The sequence below is a fragment of the Phyllobates terribilis genome, unplaced genomic scaffold (genome assembly GCF_046119375.1).
Source record: "Phyllobates terribilis strain yellow unplaced genomic scaffold, ASM4611937v1 Scaffold_12__6_contigs__length_324123572, whole genome shotgun sequence".
Taxonomy (NCBI): Eukaryota; Metazoa; Chordata; class Amphibia; order Anura; family Dendrobatidae; genus Phyllobates; species Phyllobates terribilis.
In genome coordinates this window covers 73629733-73643955 of record NW_027362772.1, presented here as the reverse complement: position 1 = coordinate 73643955, position 14223 = coordinate 73629733, and the positions used below count along the sequence as shown (strand labels likewise).

At 41.1% G+C, this 14223-nt stretch overlaps 1 protein-coding gene across 1 annotated transcript; it reads left to right on the top strand.

Annotated features, from left to right (window-relative positions):
- The first annotated feature begins 2065 nt into the window (after nt 1-2065).
- CLEC11A (C-type lectin domain containing 11A) lies at nt 2066-13942 on the top strand. Its single transcript, XM_073655994.1, has 4 exons — nt 2066-2413; nt 3217-3496; nt 6749-6940; nt 10360-13942. The coding sequence occupies exons 1-4, from the start codon at nt 2129-2131 to the stop codon at nt 10752-10754; spliced, it is 1152 nt and encodes a 383-aa protein (XP_073512095.1). The 5' UTR covers nt 2066-2128; the 3' UTR covers nt 10755-13942.
- The last annotated feature ends 281 nt before the right edge of the window (nt 13943-14223 follow it).

Sequence of the window (14223 nt, the reverse complement as noted above, 5' to 3'; positions counted from 1 at the left end):
TGATTAAGCCAAAAGTCTCCAAAAAATGTTGGTAGTCCCGACTTGTGAGAGGATAGTGTAAGAATGCCTATGACAACATCGGTTTTGCGCCTTTTACTTCTGCAACTTGACCATGGAAAATTAGGACAATAAGGCCATGTTCCTATGTAGCATTTTTTTCGCTAAGTTTCTTTCCGCAAGTGTCCGCACTTCAACTCATTGTTTTGTAGAAACCATTGAGAGCCAAAATAAAGTGGTTCTGTGGCCACTGAAATTTTTTTAAAAAACACTCAGAGTTATGAAAAATAATATAATATATGAAGTAATACTTTGCTTCGGATCCCTTGCCACTCCACCTAATAATGCTTGAGTCCATTGTTGCTATTTGTCCCCGGTTGTTCCAGGGATCTAGGGACTCCTATGCCAAAAGTGGAAGGCTTTATATAAATCCCCATCCAAAAGTAGTCACTCCAGAGCTGTGTCACACAAGGTGAGGGAAGGAATAAGTGTACAACAACAGGAAGAGGGGGAAGGGAGCCCAACAACTAGGGAAAGGGGGTGTGAAGACCCCTAGGCAGATCTAATATCACCCTGCCTACCCTATCGTCCCCATATAGGTTCTGCACCAATTGCCAAACAGGAGCCTAAGCCCTGAATGTCCTTAGAGCTAGGCCCTGGATAGGGAAGGTACATGGTGAGCACTAGTCATGCCCTACTACAAACTGAAAAGAACAAGGTAAACAAACAAAGGGGATACACTTAGCTTGAGCAGACACCAGAGAGATAATGCCAACTGTCCTCCAAGGGCACCAAAGACGAGACTAGCCGACTGCCAGTACTCCAAGTCTACACAGAGATACATAGAACTATCACCGGCGACTCTCTGGAGAAACTGAGAGTTTTTAACTTCCAAGCAAGGGTGTGTCAATCAGCAGCAGAAGGTGGAGGTCGCTGCTGGGTCCTAAAGGAAGAAGGATACAACAATACCAAAGAGATGAGAGGATCAAGAAGGCGTCTGTAATGCCAAGCACACTGACTTTCTACAACTGGATCCAGAGCGATTGTCTGTCACACCAGACACACCCGTGACAGGTAGATCCTAGAAGGCCTGGGGACTAAAACACTCCCAGAAAAGTTGACAACTAAGTGGGTCTGGTCTCCATACTTCCTGTTCTGTCTAAGCAGATAAGTGACCAGGTGTGATCACCTGTCTATCGAAACTGAGCAAGAAGTACAAAGTCTCTATGGTTGGACAATGTACATTTGACTGTAGCGGGGACATGTTGTTCACCACTTTGGCCACTGATTGGATGCTGCAATTTTTGAAAAATGGAATTAGGAGTTGGAAAACCCCTTTAAGTGGCCGGATGACCCTTTTGATGGAATTGTAGAATACTTTGCATCTGCTAGACATGATAAATCTAGAGCATTTACATCTATTCCATGGTTTTCCATTATTTGAGAAACTACAACTACCAGCATTTTCTGACAGTCAAAAGCTGTCATGGCATGATGGGAGTCGTAGTTTTCGAACAGCTGAAGAGCCACAGGTTGGAAATCACCGATCTAGAGCAATTGAGCTTGCATTAACTTGGCAAGATTCATCTCATCAAAATAACATCCCTTCCTTTTAATTCTATTCCTTCCACGGACTGCCGCTTTTATTATGCCCCGAAGCTATAAAACCAGATTCTTCGGAAAGTATTCAGTTCATGTACACAGAATGGAAATCGAGAGCCCAAAATAAGAGCGTAAACTCTAACAAAAATGGAAATAGGAAATATAGCAGTCTGGCATAAAACTGCTGATTACAGGAGTTGGAAACTTCATATAACATGTTTTTTTTTTTAGATTGCTGCCATAGGGGGCAACGTTGAGCACAGTGTAAAGAATGGGAAATCTGTTCCCTTTCCTGAAAAGTGATGGGAATGCAAAAACTGTAGCAAAATGTTGTTTACTGGCCAATTAATGTTCATATCCGTAATGGCTGAAATTGCTCTTGTAATACGAAGTATGAGAAATGTAACACGACTTCACCTCATTCTCTCCTTGTGGTTTTTGGCTCTGGACTCCTTTCCTTGGCTATTGCACAGCAGACGCCTGGAAAAAAAAAACCTTTGATATTTCCTGTCTTTAGGGGCGACCTCATATGAGGAATTCTGAAGCTGAGACAAAGAAACTTCAGAACAGGAGAAAAGGGGAAGCAAGACATATCTGCTCACTCTCTAAGCTCACAGGCTTCAAATTTGGTTTTCGGGTAGAGATCTTGCTCCATATTTCCTTCCAAATAATGATCTGGACAAGTATTTTCGTTATACTATTCTGCAGCCATGTCCCCAGCAGCCAGGCTAAGGTACAGGAAAGTGAAGAGGATGGGACGGCTGAGATGGAGAACCGGCTCTCAGCTGAAGAGCAAAACAAAAACTTGGAGAAGGTAAGGGAATTTTTCATTTAGAGGTGACTTATGCCAAAAAATGACTTTTAAGATGTGTCAAACCCAAAACAAAAGTTCTTGTCCTGTTATTCTTAATGGAAGGTGACCCACTCATGTTTGACACCTTCATCAATTGTGGTCAACGATGGCACCAGACCATGCCAAAGAATGGTGAAGACTCCGTAGACCAGTGCCAAACTATTCACACTTGTCGTAGAGTTTTGGGATACCTCTACGAGTTGTGTATTAATCACCGGACCCAAAAAATGACTTTTAAGATGTGTCAAACCCAAAACAAAAGTTCTTGTCCTGTTATTCTTAATGGAAGGTGACCACTCATGCTTGACACCTTCATCAATCGTGGTCAACGATGGCACCAGACCATGCCAAAGAATGGTGGAGACTCCGTAGACCAGTGCCAAACTATTCACACTTGTCGTAGAGTTTTGGGATACCTCTACGAGTTGTGTATTAATCACCGGACCCAAAAAGTTGTATCACTTCCTATCATAACAGAATCTAATCTGGAGATCAAGTTGACAAGACAGAGGTGGATTCTTGTTGTGAATGTTGATCCAGTTAATCAACTCTCAGGATCAGGAAAGAGAAGCATGCTCTTTCGAACAGACTGGATTATGGATGTACCTATGTCCCTTCCATTTTTCCTTTCCCATCCCTCGACTGAACTTGATGGACATGTGTCCATCAAGGTGGATGTACGTGATTTAATTACTGCAGGACAAGTAAACAGTTTTTTTTTATATAACCAAGAACCCCTTTAAATCTTGCATATCTGTTTTCAGTTTCTCTTAGGTCATTTAGATATTACTGCCCCACCAGAAAAACGTCCACTTCTGCCCTCTAAACCAGAAACAAAGCTTTCCTTCAACGTCACATTAATTTCCGTTTCTCAAAATGAGAACGGGGTGATCCTTCGGAAGCCGGATGAGGAAGACGAAGACCAAGAAGAAGAAGAAATTGAGGAGACAGATGGGGAAACATCAGAGGAAGATGAAGTGGTCCCAACTACAACCGCACAGCCAGCTACTACTCTACCGGCGGATGATAACTTGAGTTATATCAGTGAGTATTTCCATGATATCTGATGACATTTCAATAAGATTTGTAGATATTGTGGATAAAATCAGTAATCTACATTAATAACAGAGTTTTTTTTTACTAAATATATTTGACACCTAGAAACAGGACAGAAGAGATTATGGAATCCCTCATCAATCTTGATAACAGGGGTCCCAAAATAAATGGGGCAGTAGAATGTGTGATCACTGCTCCAGTCACTTCTTTGGGAAGTACAGAATGGCTATCTCTATCAGTCCCATAGAAGTGAATGCAGAGCTGGTTACACATACATACTACTGCTTAATGGTGCATTTTGGGACATGTGTTCTTGAGAACAGTGGCGATCCTACAGTCAGACCCCATTAATCATACATTTAACTGTATGATTAATGTAGCTAGCTTATAAATGTATTGAGAGGGGAAAACCACTTTAAAGGAGGACCAGTCACTTGCTCCAAAAATTGTATTAACTACCTTGCAAAAATCTCCAAGCTCCCCTGATTCTGCCACTCTTTTCCATTTTGCGCTGCGTCGTTCAATTGCAGAGATATTCACATTTGATGTTTTTGGAGAGCAGTATGTGAAATCTCTGCTTGTAGTGCAACTGGGTGTTTCTTCAGAGTCTTCTCTGGGGGCGTGTGCTTTCATCTGTTCCTCCCAGTTTCTACCAATCACAGCAAGACAGCTGATCTAGCAGTATCAGACTCTGTCAAATTGTGATTGGCAGCTTCTGAGAGGGAGGAATGTAAGCGCACGCCCCAGAGAAGACTCTGGAGAAACACCCAGTTGTACTATAAGCAGAGATTTCACATACTGAGCTCCAAAAGCAACAAATGTGAATATCTCTGCAATGGAGCGACACAGAGCAAAACGGAAAAGAGCGTCAGAATCAGGAGAGCTCAGAATCAGGAATTTTACAAGGTATTTAACTACAGTTTTTTGAGTAAGTAACAAGTCCTCTTTTAAGTTACTAGGGCTCCAAAGGGAAGAGGTTCCAAATCAAGAATGGACATTTAAAATATATTATGGATTTTTTGGGGGTTTAAAGATGTTCCTGATATGTTTATGAATGTTAGCAATTTATAAAATGTAAGTAACAATAAATCACCAACCTGCAATACCAGACACAGCCTATAGACAAGTGTGGAGCTATTTTTGGATTTTATCATGTGTTCCTTTTTTAGTGTCAAAAGAAGAAAAATTGATTTACCTTTGCGACACCAGTTTTGTAAAGGTTGTGGTTTGTATCAATGTTAAGATTATAGAAATTGACAATAAAATAAAGTACTTAAAAGGATATTCTTCAACTTAATAATCACTAGGATGATCAATCACTCAGTGATCGCTGGGGGTCTGACTTCTGTGACCTGATCGCTGGGGGTCTAACACTTCTGCACAGTTTATCCCTGCAGAGGAGCATTCCTGGCCTCCCAGCTGTGCAGGGAACGGCTCTCAGTACTATAAAGCAGATGCAGAGGGGAAGCGACACTATGGCCCCTTCTTTCTCAGAAGTAGTAAGGGTCCCGGGGACCTATCTTACTGAAAAGCCATCACTTACTACGATGAGAGCTGAATTCAATGAAAAATAATTTTTTTTCACCCAGAAACAGCGCCACTTTTATCTGTGGCTGCATCTGGTATTGCAGATATTACAATATTGTTGTGAACATTTAGGGATTCACTATCCTTAAAAATCTAAGACACTGTAACTCTCTGGCCATTAGAAAAACCACAAAGTCCACAATTACGTTCTGCCAGACTCTTGCCAGGAGAAAAAATAAAACTCGGTTTTATTTCTTTTACACATTCCTCTTTCTAAGGATCAGCAATTTAATTTCTCAACTTTTTCCTTGAATTTTTTTTATTTTATTGCAATGTGATCTTCTTGACGTGAATACAAACAAGCCGAAGGTTTGGGGGCTTCTGAGAGACGTCCGCACAGATTATCCGCTCACCACAAGTCTGTGTTAGGAATTCAGTACACGGAAACCAAACCACAGATCGAAAGGGGAGGGAAAGACAACGTACGTTACATAGGCAGAGGGGATAAAGACCGGCTCAGTCATGCATTTAAAGGGACATTTTTATTTCCCATGCATTGGAAAAAGAAAACTAAAACAATCTTGCCTGTAGCCTCTTTTTTAAAAATGTATCAGTTTGTTTCTCCAGTTCTAATAAAGTTGTATGTGGTCTGTTTCCATGGTAACAGACTGCAAACAAAACCTGTGTAGTCTGATCCTGCAGTCATATTTATATCTATTCCCAATTTCTTGCTAAATTACCAAATGTAAGTTAGGAAGAATTAAGGGACTGATGATAAAAAGTATTATTGCAAGATCAAACTAAATAAAGGAACGTATAGGTCTACAAAAAGGAGCTTTAAATTAAAGGGAACTTGTCGGAAAAATTTTATTGATGAAACTAGTGATATGGCTGTATAGGACCTGACTCAATAATAAAAATGATACCTGTCTTGTTGAAATCTGATGTGCCAGTGCTGAGAAATTGAGTGTTACAATCTGGAAGTGCATTGGGGGTGTGTCAGGGCACTATGAGTTTGACACCCCCCCAATGTACTTTCATGCTAATTTGCATATGATTTCAAAGTTCAATTTATCGGTGCTGGCATAGCCAATTATTATAAGACAGGTATAATTTTTATTGTCCAGCTAGGACCTTTACAGCATACCCGACTTTGGCCAGTTCGCCCTACATGGTTAATCTAATCTGCATGGGGACTTTTAGGGTTGAAGGCGATGGCCGGACGGCTAACTAGAAGACATCTTGTGACCGAGTATGTCCATAGTTGAAGTGGAACCTCAGCACCACAAAAAGAAAAATGAGACTGTAGGTCTTGGTGCAATGGTTTTTATTTGATCCGGCGAAGAGTCAAAAAAGATATGGTCCAACATTTCGAACCAGAGTGGTCTTTGTCAAGGACATCTGTGTGTAGCAAAGACCAGGAACCAGGAAATGTGGCAGTTTGTGTCGTACTATGCTTATGAACATGCTGAACATTGTTTCCCCCAACAGTGGACACACGTGATCAGTTGTGCTTCCCTCGTACAGATGAGATTGATGGGCCAGATGAGATTATCCAAGACTTTCAATTATTTTACCAAACCTTGACCCAGTCCTTCATAAAGAAATGAGACTCTTGGATTCTATCATAACATTCCCGGTTAAATCCATATCAAGTAGGTCACGGTTCTAGACTGTCCTTATGGTTAGATACAGATGTCTCTTCGCCCACAGTGTCACGTTTGAGCGGAATAGAGGCTGCAATCCATCGTCTTAACGTCCAGTTCTACGGCCTCGACGTCAAGGTGTCCCAGATGTCTCAAAGCGTGTCCACCATGCGTACTAAGCTCGGTGAAGCAGAGGAAACCATCGCCACAGTGTCTGAGATGAATGCAAGAAATCAAAGACAGATTGGACAGATTGAAGGTAGGATTGCCAAGAAGGAACATGTGTCAGGCTGTTGTTTTTCAAGTTAATGTCTTGTTTTAATTACAATATTCTGTACTTTCCTGAGGGATCATCTGTTTCCCGTAGGGGGTATGGGTTTCATTATGCACAAACCCAAAAAAAACAAGAGAGCGCAATCGCAGGCAACAAACAGAAAGAGAATCAGGAAACAGAACTGGTCAATCCAAAAAAATATATATGGGGACCTTAGTATAGGTGTTAAGGTGTCCACCACACTATGGAGGACACGGACGTTCCTCAGCTATAACGAAAGACGTTGGCTCTACATAATTCAGCACTATCGAGAGGGATGGTTTGAAGCACGAGCATTATCAAGTGCTGAAGATCAGGAATAATCCATCATCTCTTGAGAAACATAAAGACATTACAATTGACCTAAGAGTAGAGCAATCACATATAATAGGAATGCTATAAATTGGACCATATATGACAACTGGACGTTAAAGTTTCTAGATCTTCTTATTGGAGGACAAGCAGCATGAATGTGAGTTTAGGCCACAACATATGACAACTCTATTCATTCGGATTAGGTTACGTTCAAAGTTTTAATTTATTTTTTTTTAAGAAGCGTATTCTTTTTACTAGTTTTTGGGCCAGTACATGTTGACCTCACCGCTTATTATAATGGATGGTGAGAACCAGTGCAGCAATCCCCTCTCCGCAGACTCAACAACATTATTTTCTGACTTGCTGGCCTCGAACTGTTGAAAAACTATAACTCATAGCATGCCTGGACAATTTTTTTCAAGCTGGATATTGCTAGAGCTTACACGTCTCATATGGTGTGGATGTGTCAAGCAGCAATAGAATACAAAGCCGATTTATTTTTCTTATGACGCACCTGTCCTCTACGTAAGCCCCATGTGGCATGATAATCACAGACATTGCACAACTTTTTGATAGGCTTTCTGTTGCCTCTGGCTACTAGGTGGAGACGAGTTGCTAAGATGTTTCCCATATATTGCACACACAGAAATGAGGGACATGGACAATATACAACAGTAATGAGCAGTGTAGCTGTAAATCCAGCTCAAGGATAAGATAAAACACTTAAGTTGAAAGCAGCACTGTCTGTATCCCTATCTGCCTGTTTTTCATGGTGCTTCTCACTCCTCCCCTATCCATACACTTCTTCAGGCAGCTGTTATCTGATTCTTCGCTGAGCTGGCAGTAACGCTTGTTTTGATCAAAATGGATTTGAGCTATTTTCCAGAATGAATGATGAATTCAGGAGGCAGGGGGGAGAAAAGAAGTGGTTCATAGGTAGAGAAAGAAGCACATTTCTCTGATGAGATAAATTACAAAGTTTCTTATACGTACCGAGCAGTGTAGCTGTAAATCCAGCTCAGAGATTAGATAAAATGCTTAGTAGAAAGCAGCACTTTCTGTGTCTCCCTCAGCCTATTTTTCACTGTGTTCTTCATGCCTCCCTTCGCCATAAACTTAAATAGGCAGTTGTAATCCGAGTCCTCAATGAGCTGGCAATCCCTCTTGTTTTGATCAAGATGGATTTTAGCTGTTTTTTCAGAATGAATGATGAATTCAGGAGGCCAGAGGAAGGAAAGAAGCATATTTCTCTAATTAGATAAATTACAAAGTTTCTTATATTAAGTTTTCTCTATGTACTGAGGAGTGTAGCTGTAAATCCAGCTCAGGGATTAGATAAAGTACTTAGTAGAAATCAGCACTGTGTTTGTCCCCCTCTGTCTGTTCTTTCACTGCATTCCTCAGTCCTCCCCTCTCCATAGACACCAATAGGCAGCTGTAATCTGATTCGTCAGTGAGCTGGCTTTCCTTATTTTGATCAAGATGGATTTTAGCTGTTTTTCAGAATGAGTGATGAATTCAGGAGGCAGGAGAAAGAAAATAAATGGCTCATGGGTGGAAAAATAATATTTCTCTGATGAGATAAATTGATAAGTTTCTTATATTCACTTGTTTTATTGATTTGCGCAAAGATTGCTGCAGTAAAATATGCGTGTTATAGGATGATAATTCAGAACTTTGGTAGTCTTGACCAGGCGGGATTATCGAACGCCAAGTTTATTACAATACTTCTAAAAAGTTGCTTCGTAGAGAAACTTCCAGGATGTTTTTTTGAATCTACTTTAAGAAATGTATCCCACAGTTTGGTAAACAAGATGACAGACCCGTAAGCAAGATCAGCACAAACTCATCCTGTTCTATTACATGCATGGTTAACATCCCGCGATATTCCCCTTTAAGAATGAAAGAGATACTCTATTTCACCTGGAATTCCTGCTGAGAAAACGCTGTTCCAACCTCTCGCTCAGCTGGAAGCCATCTTCTGCAGAAGTTAACTGTGCCAGAATTTGCTTCTCAGACGTGATCCTGCAGGGCGATTGACTATTGTTCAATTCTTTAGGCTGTTACTATAAAAATGCAGGACGCAAGTAGCCAAGGGGGTCCTAATCCCATTACACGCTGGTCTTTACATATGTTGTAACTTTCTACAACCCACATACAGCACAAATCAACATAACCCAATGGCATGGTTAATATGCTAACCTTTTGCCTATGAGGCTAATCGTTCAGGGTCAGGAAACCCTCGGTTGGGCCAGGTATTGTGGTCAGAGCTTAAACCCCATAATACGGATGGGAGAACTCAGCCTAAACAGGAAAGTTCTCATTCATTGACACCAAATAATACCTTAGAACAAAACGTTTTAGAAAGTTGTACAATTTTTCAAGTATAAAATGATTAGAGGGGTATTCTCATCTTGGACACTGGATATGCCATAAATGTCCGATATATGTTGGTCCTACTGTTGGGACCCACATCTGTCTCGAGAGCAGGGACCACCGGGAATAGAATGGTGGCTATTTGAGAGTTCCAAAAATTGATGAGCATTGGGCTATCAGGAATTTTTGGAACTCCAACACAAATTAATGGAGTCACATAAGAGTGGCCACCTACCCAACTACTTCGGCAAATGAAATTACATTCTTATAAAAGACTCTCAGATCGAGACACTGCCTACCAGATTATCAAAAAATGGTATGAGCCAGCCGGCTCACCAAAGAGGTCCGTAGTTCTCCAGAGCTCGGGTCAACGCCATTGCTCAGGCAGGAAGAGAAGTAATCGAAGTAGAGATAGATCCAGCTACACGGATAAAAATTCCTGACGTTTTATTCATCCATGGTCAAGACTAAGGGTGCTACATGAACCAGAAATGTGTTGGCGGTGTTTCACCTTTGGATGGTAATGGGTGTTTTGTGGCATTTTTAATATGAACAAATAAAACTACAGGAACTTTTATCTGCGTAGCTGGATCTATCTCTATTTCGCTAACTGTCTACCATAACCCTTCTACGATATGTTCTAGAACCTACTTGATTTTCTCTGTTCTTTCCAGGTTGCTTGAAGGGTAAGCGATACCACCGAAAGTGCTATCTCATTTTTCAGCAGTTTGAAAACTACGCAACGGCACAACAGCTTTGCCACAGCCGAGGGGGAAACCTGGCAATGCCAATAGACCAGAATGAATTTGGCTTTCTGGCAAAGTATGTTCACGATGCCTTCTTTCCATTTAACTGGCCCATCTGGATTGGGATTCACGATCGACGCTCGGAAGGGATGTACACGTTTGAGAACGGCCATCGTATCTCCTATTTCAACTGGTACAAAGATCATTTGGTGACACAGCCAAATGGTGGCGTCCTGGAGAACTGCGTGTCCATCTCATCAGATGACGGAAAGTGGTGGGACAATGACTGCTCACGGAGAATGTACTACATCTGCGAGTACTGAGCAGCAGGGTAAGAAATCCGGAGCTGCTTGTAGCATCTAGGTCACCTTTTCTGTAGTTCATATCTCAGGTATTCATATGCTTTCGATATACATGAGTGCAGGCACAGTCATAGAATATTCAAAAAGTTGATTTAATAGATTTATTTCTCTCAAGAATCATTTTGATACTTTAATAAGGATGAAAAACTTCAACGATCCTTTATTCTCAAGGGAGAAAATACTTTTACCACCAATGGAAGTGGCTTACTCCACTCCAAACTGATCCTTCAGCCAACAATTGAAAGTGTAAGGCCACTTCAAAGGGTTATTACCATCTTCAAAGACGGTTATTGTCATATACAGTATACCTTGAAATTACAAGCACTTTTGCAATTTACTGCTTATCAAAATGTCTCAAAAAACGGCTGAAAATTAAGACTTTTGATTACAGCTCATTGACTTGGAGACTGGCCACAGCTGCTAGACAGCAGAACATTCGCAGTGCTTACAAGCTCTTTTCTTTTGAGCTTGTAAGCGATGTTTTGAAGCTGGTCAGGATTGTTGGAGCTCACCGTTACCTCCTAATCACCTTCAGAATAGTGCTGTCACGGCTGTGTCAGGTTTGACAGTCATTCTGGATCTGGCTGTAGAAGCTCGCTGCGCTTGGCCTTGCAGACAACTTCTTGATCCTTTCATCATCCCTCCCTCTCTAGGACCCAGCAGTGATCTCCATCTTCTGCTACTAATTGACACACCCTTGCTGGATCTTTAAATACACTCAGAGTTGCTGGTGATAGAGTTAATTCCTCTGTTCAGGTCTAGAATACTAGCAGTAGGCTAGATTCTCCTTGGAGTTCCTTTGTGGATTGTAGTCGTGATCTCTCTGGTGTCTTCTCAAAGCTAAGTGTATCCCCTTGTATGTTTCCCTTGTTTGTCTTTAGTTGCAGTGGGGCTGACTAGTGCCCACCCCTCCCCCTCCCTACCTAGGGCCTAGCTCTAGGGTTAGACAGGTCTATGGTATCCTGCTCGGCGATAGGTGCGGAACCTATTTAGGGACGATAGGGGAGTCAGGGTGTTGTTAGGCGTTGTTGCTGCTGAAGGGTCTCCACTCTCCCTTTTCCCATCGTCGTACGCTGGGTTCTTCCCATACCTAGGATGACAGGTGCTTACAAGCAGCGCTTACAATATTACAGTGCTTACAAGCAACAGTGGTCGGTCTCCTAGACAATGAGCTGTAAACAAAAAATATTAATATCTCCAGAACGGCCAAAAATTTTAACAAGCAGTAAATTGCAAAATTGCTTGTATTTACAAGCACTGTCCGACTATATATATCTATGAAAATGAGAATAACCCTTTAAGTCACATAGATAATGAGATTAAATAGCCCAATAGACATGAGTGAACTACACAAACACGTAATTCCACTTACGTGGAAAATGAAGGTTTTCATTTAGCCAGGTTTTACTATTCTGTGGATCAGGACATGGTAGATTTTAACCAATCGCGTATTAGCTTTCCTCCTATTTCCTGTTGAAAATTCAAAGTGTTTTCTATTGTGTAAGCTGTATTTTGCTAAAAACAAAAGAAAGTTGAATATTAATCTGTTGGATCGCCATCTATTATCTCAGTGGTTTTCTGGTTCTCCACTAGTGTTGTTTTCTAGTGATGACGTACCAAGAGAGAGGAGAGCCATAGCGAAACTTATCGAGTTTGTCATGCAGAAACCTCACCATACCATGGTTTGATCAAACCTACAGCATCTGTACATCAGTAGCCAAAAAGTCAGTAATATTGGATTATTCACTCTTCTGTTGGTTTGAGGCATGGGGGTCCACCAATAGGCTACTGCTACAGCCAATTATTGATCTCAGTCATTGTCGTTGAGGTCATGTCATGTGGACATGTTAGAACTTTTTTTTTATCTACCACGGGGTACAAGTCATCGTTGGCTCCAGGAGGGATAACTTTGCCATACAGATATCACAGGACAGCTGAAGAATATGACTGGAACAGTGGGTCTTCTGGGAAACATCAGATGTCACGTTGCTCCAATCCTAATGGCTTCAGCCAATCTTCAGTTGTCCTTTGTGATCGCTTCCTGAATAGCCTCCACTGGACCAACCGGGGTGACAGTAGCCGGGCGTCCTTCCATTATTTGTAATTTTTTTATTAACCCATGCCTAGAATATCTTTTTTTAACATTTGATAACTAAATACCTAGTGATGGGAGAGTGTGCTCAGCCCTGCGTATCGAGCAGTGCCAAGTATTGCATGGTGCTCAAGTCCTCGAAAGAAAGATTCAAATACCAAGCATTTTAATGCTCGATCAACACTATATAGCTAATATAAGTGGAAGGTGAAGCTTCATCCACTCTTTGGACCCAATTCATCGAGCAGCATTTTGCAAGAATGTGTAAAATTGTTTGAAATGGCGCAAAATTTTGTGTAAAAAAAAAAATAGCAACTTTTGCCATCTTTACATTATTCCGTGCCAGCTCCACCACCCAAAGTGGGCAGAGCTCGGGGAGAATGTGGTGTGATCAAGAACTCCTGACAAACTCATCATGATTTATGGTCGAAGTGATGTCAATTTTGCCAAAAATGTATGACAAGCCTTGACTGCATAGTAACATTTCTGGTGGTAGTGCATGGCCATTCAAAGATGTGCCACATTCATTAAAGATGTGCATGCCTCATAATCAATTTGGCTAATCTTACTCCAGCAATCCCTTGTCTGGGGTGCAATTTTGTGCAACAATTCTACATTGAACATGCATCTCCTGTTTGACTCTAAAATTGGCATCGGCACTGCCATGCTTAAAAAGTTGTAATGGTTTAATGTGGCAAAGATTTGGCGCAAAAAATACAATTTTTTCGGATGCACTTATTATGACTTTGGTATAATCAGGTTGTACCCCTTTTAAAAGAGGTTGTCCAGTAAAATTATATTGATTAACCCATCCTTTGGTTTGGTCACAATATTGGATTGGTGGAGGTCCAACACCAATCAGCTGTTATTAGCTCCATCGGCCACATGTAATCATTGAAAGGATCTGCAATGCCAAGTACTGTAGGTAGGCTTCTATTCAAGGATCTCCAGTTCACCTGTTGTCCTTCCTTGGACCACTTTAGTTAGGTAGGTACTAGCTACTGTATTCTGGGAGCAACCCATAAGACCTACCATCTTGGAGATGCTCTCACATACAGTCGTGGCCGAAAGTGTTGGCACCCTTGAAATTGTTCCAGAAAATGAAGTATTTCTCCCAGAAAATTATTGAAATTACATATATTTTGTTATACACATGTATATTTCCTTTGTGTGTATTGGAACAACACAAAAAAACAAAGACAAAAAGGCAAATTGGACATAATTCATCACAAAACCTCAAAAATGGGTCGGACAAAATTGTTGGCACAATTAACTTAATATTAAGATGCACAGCCTTTAAAATAAATAACTACAATCAATTGCTTCCTATAACCATCA

Excerpts from the sequence above, each read along its gene's own strand:
- CLEC11A (XM_073655994.1), top strand. The coding sequence starts at position 2,129 with ATGAGGAATTCTGAAGCTGAGACAAAGAAACTTCAGAACAGGAGAAAA. Across the intron at positions 2,414-3,216 it reads AAAACAAAAACTTGGAGAAG|TTTCTCTTAGGTCATTTAGA; the intron begins GTAAGGGAATTT and ends ATCTGTTTTCAG. Across the intron at positions 6,941-10,359 it reads ACAGATTGGACAGATTGAAG|GTTGCTTGAAGGGTAAGCGA; the intron begins GTAGGATTGCCA and ends TGTTCTTTCCAG.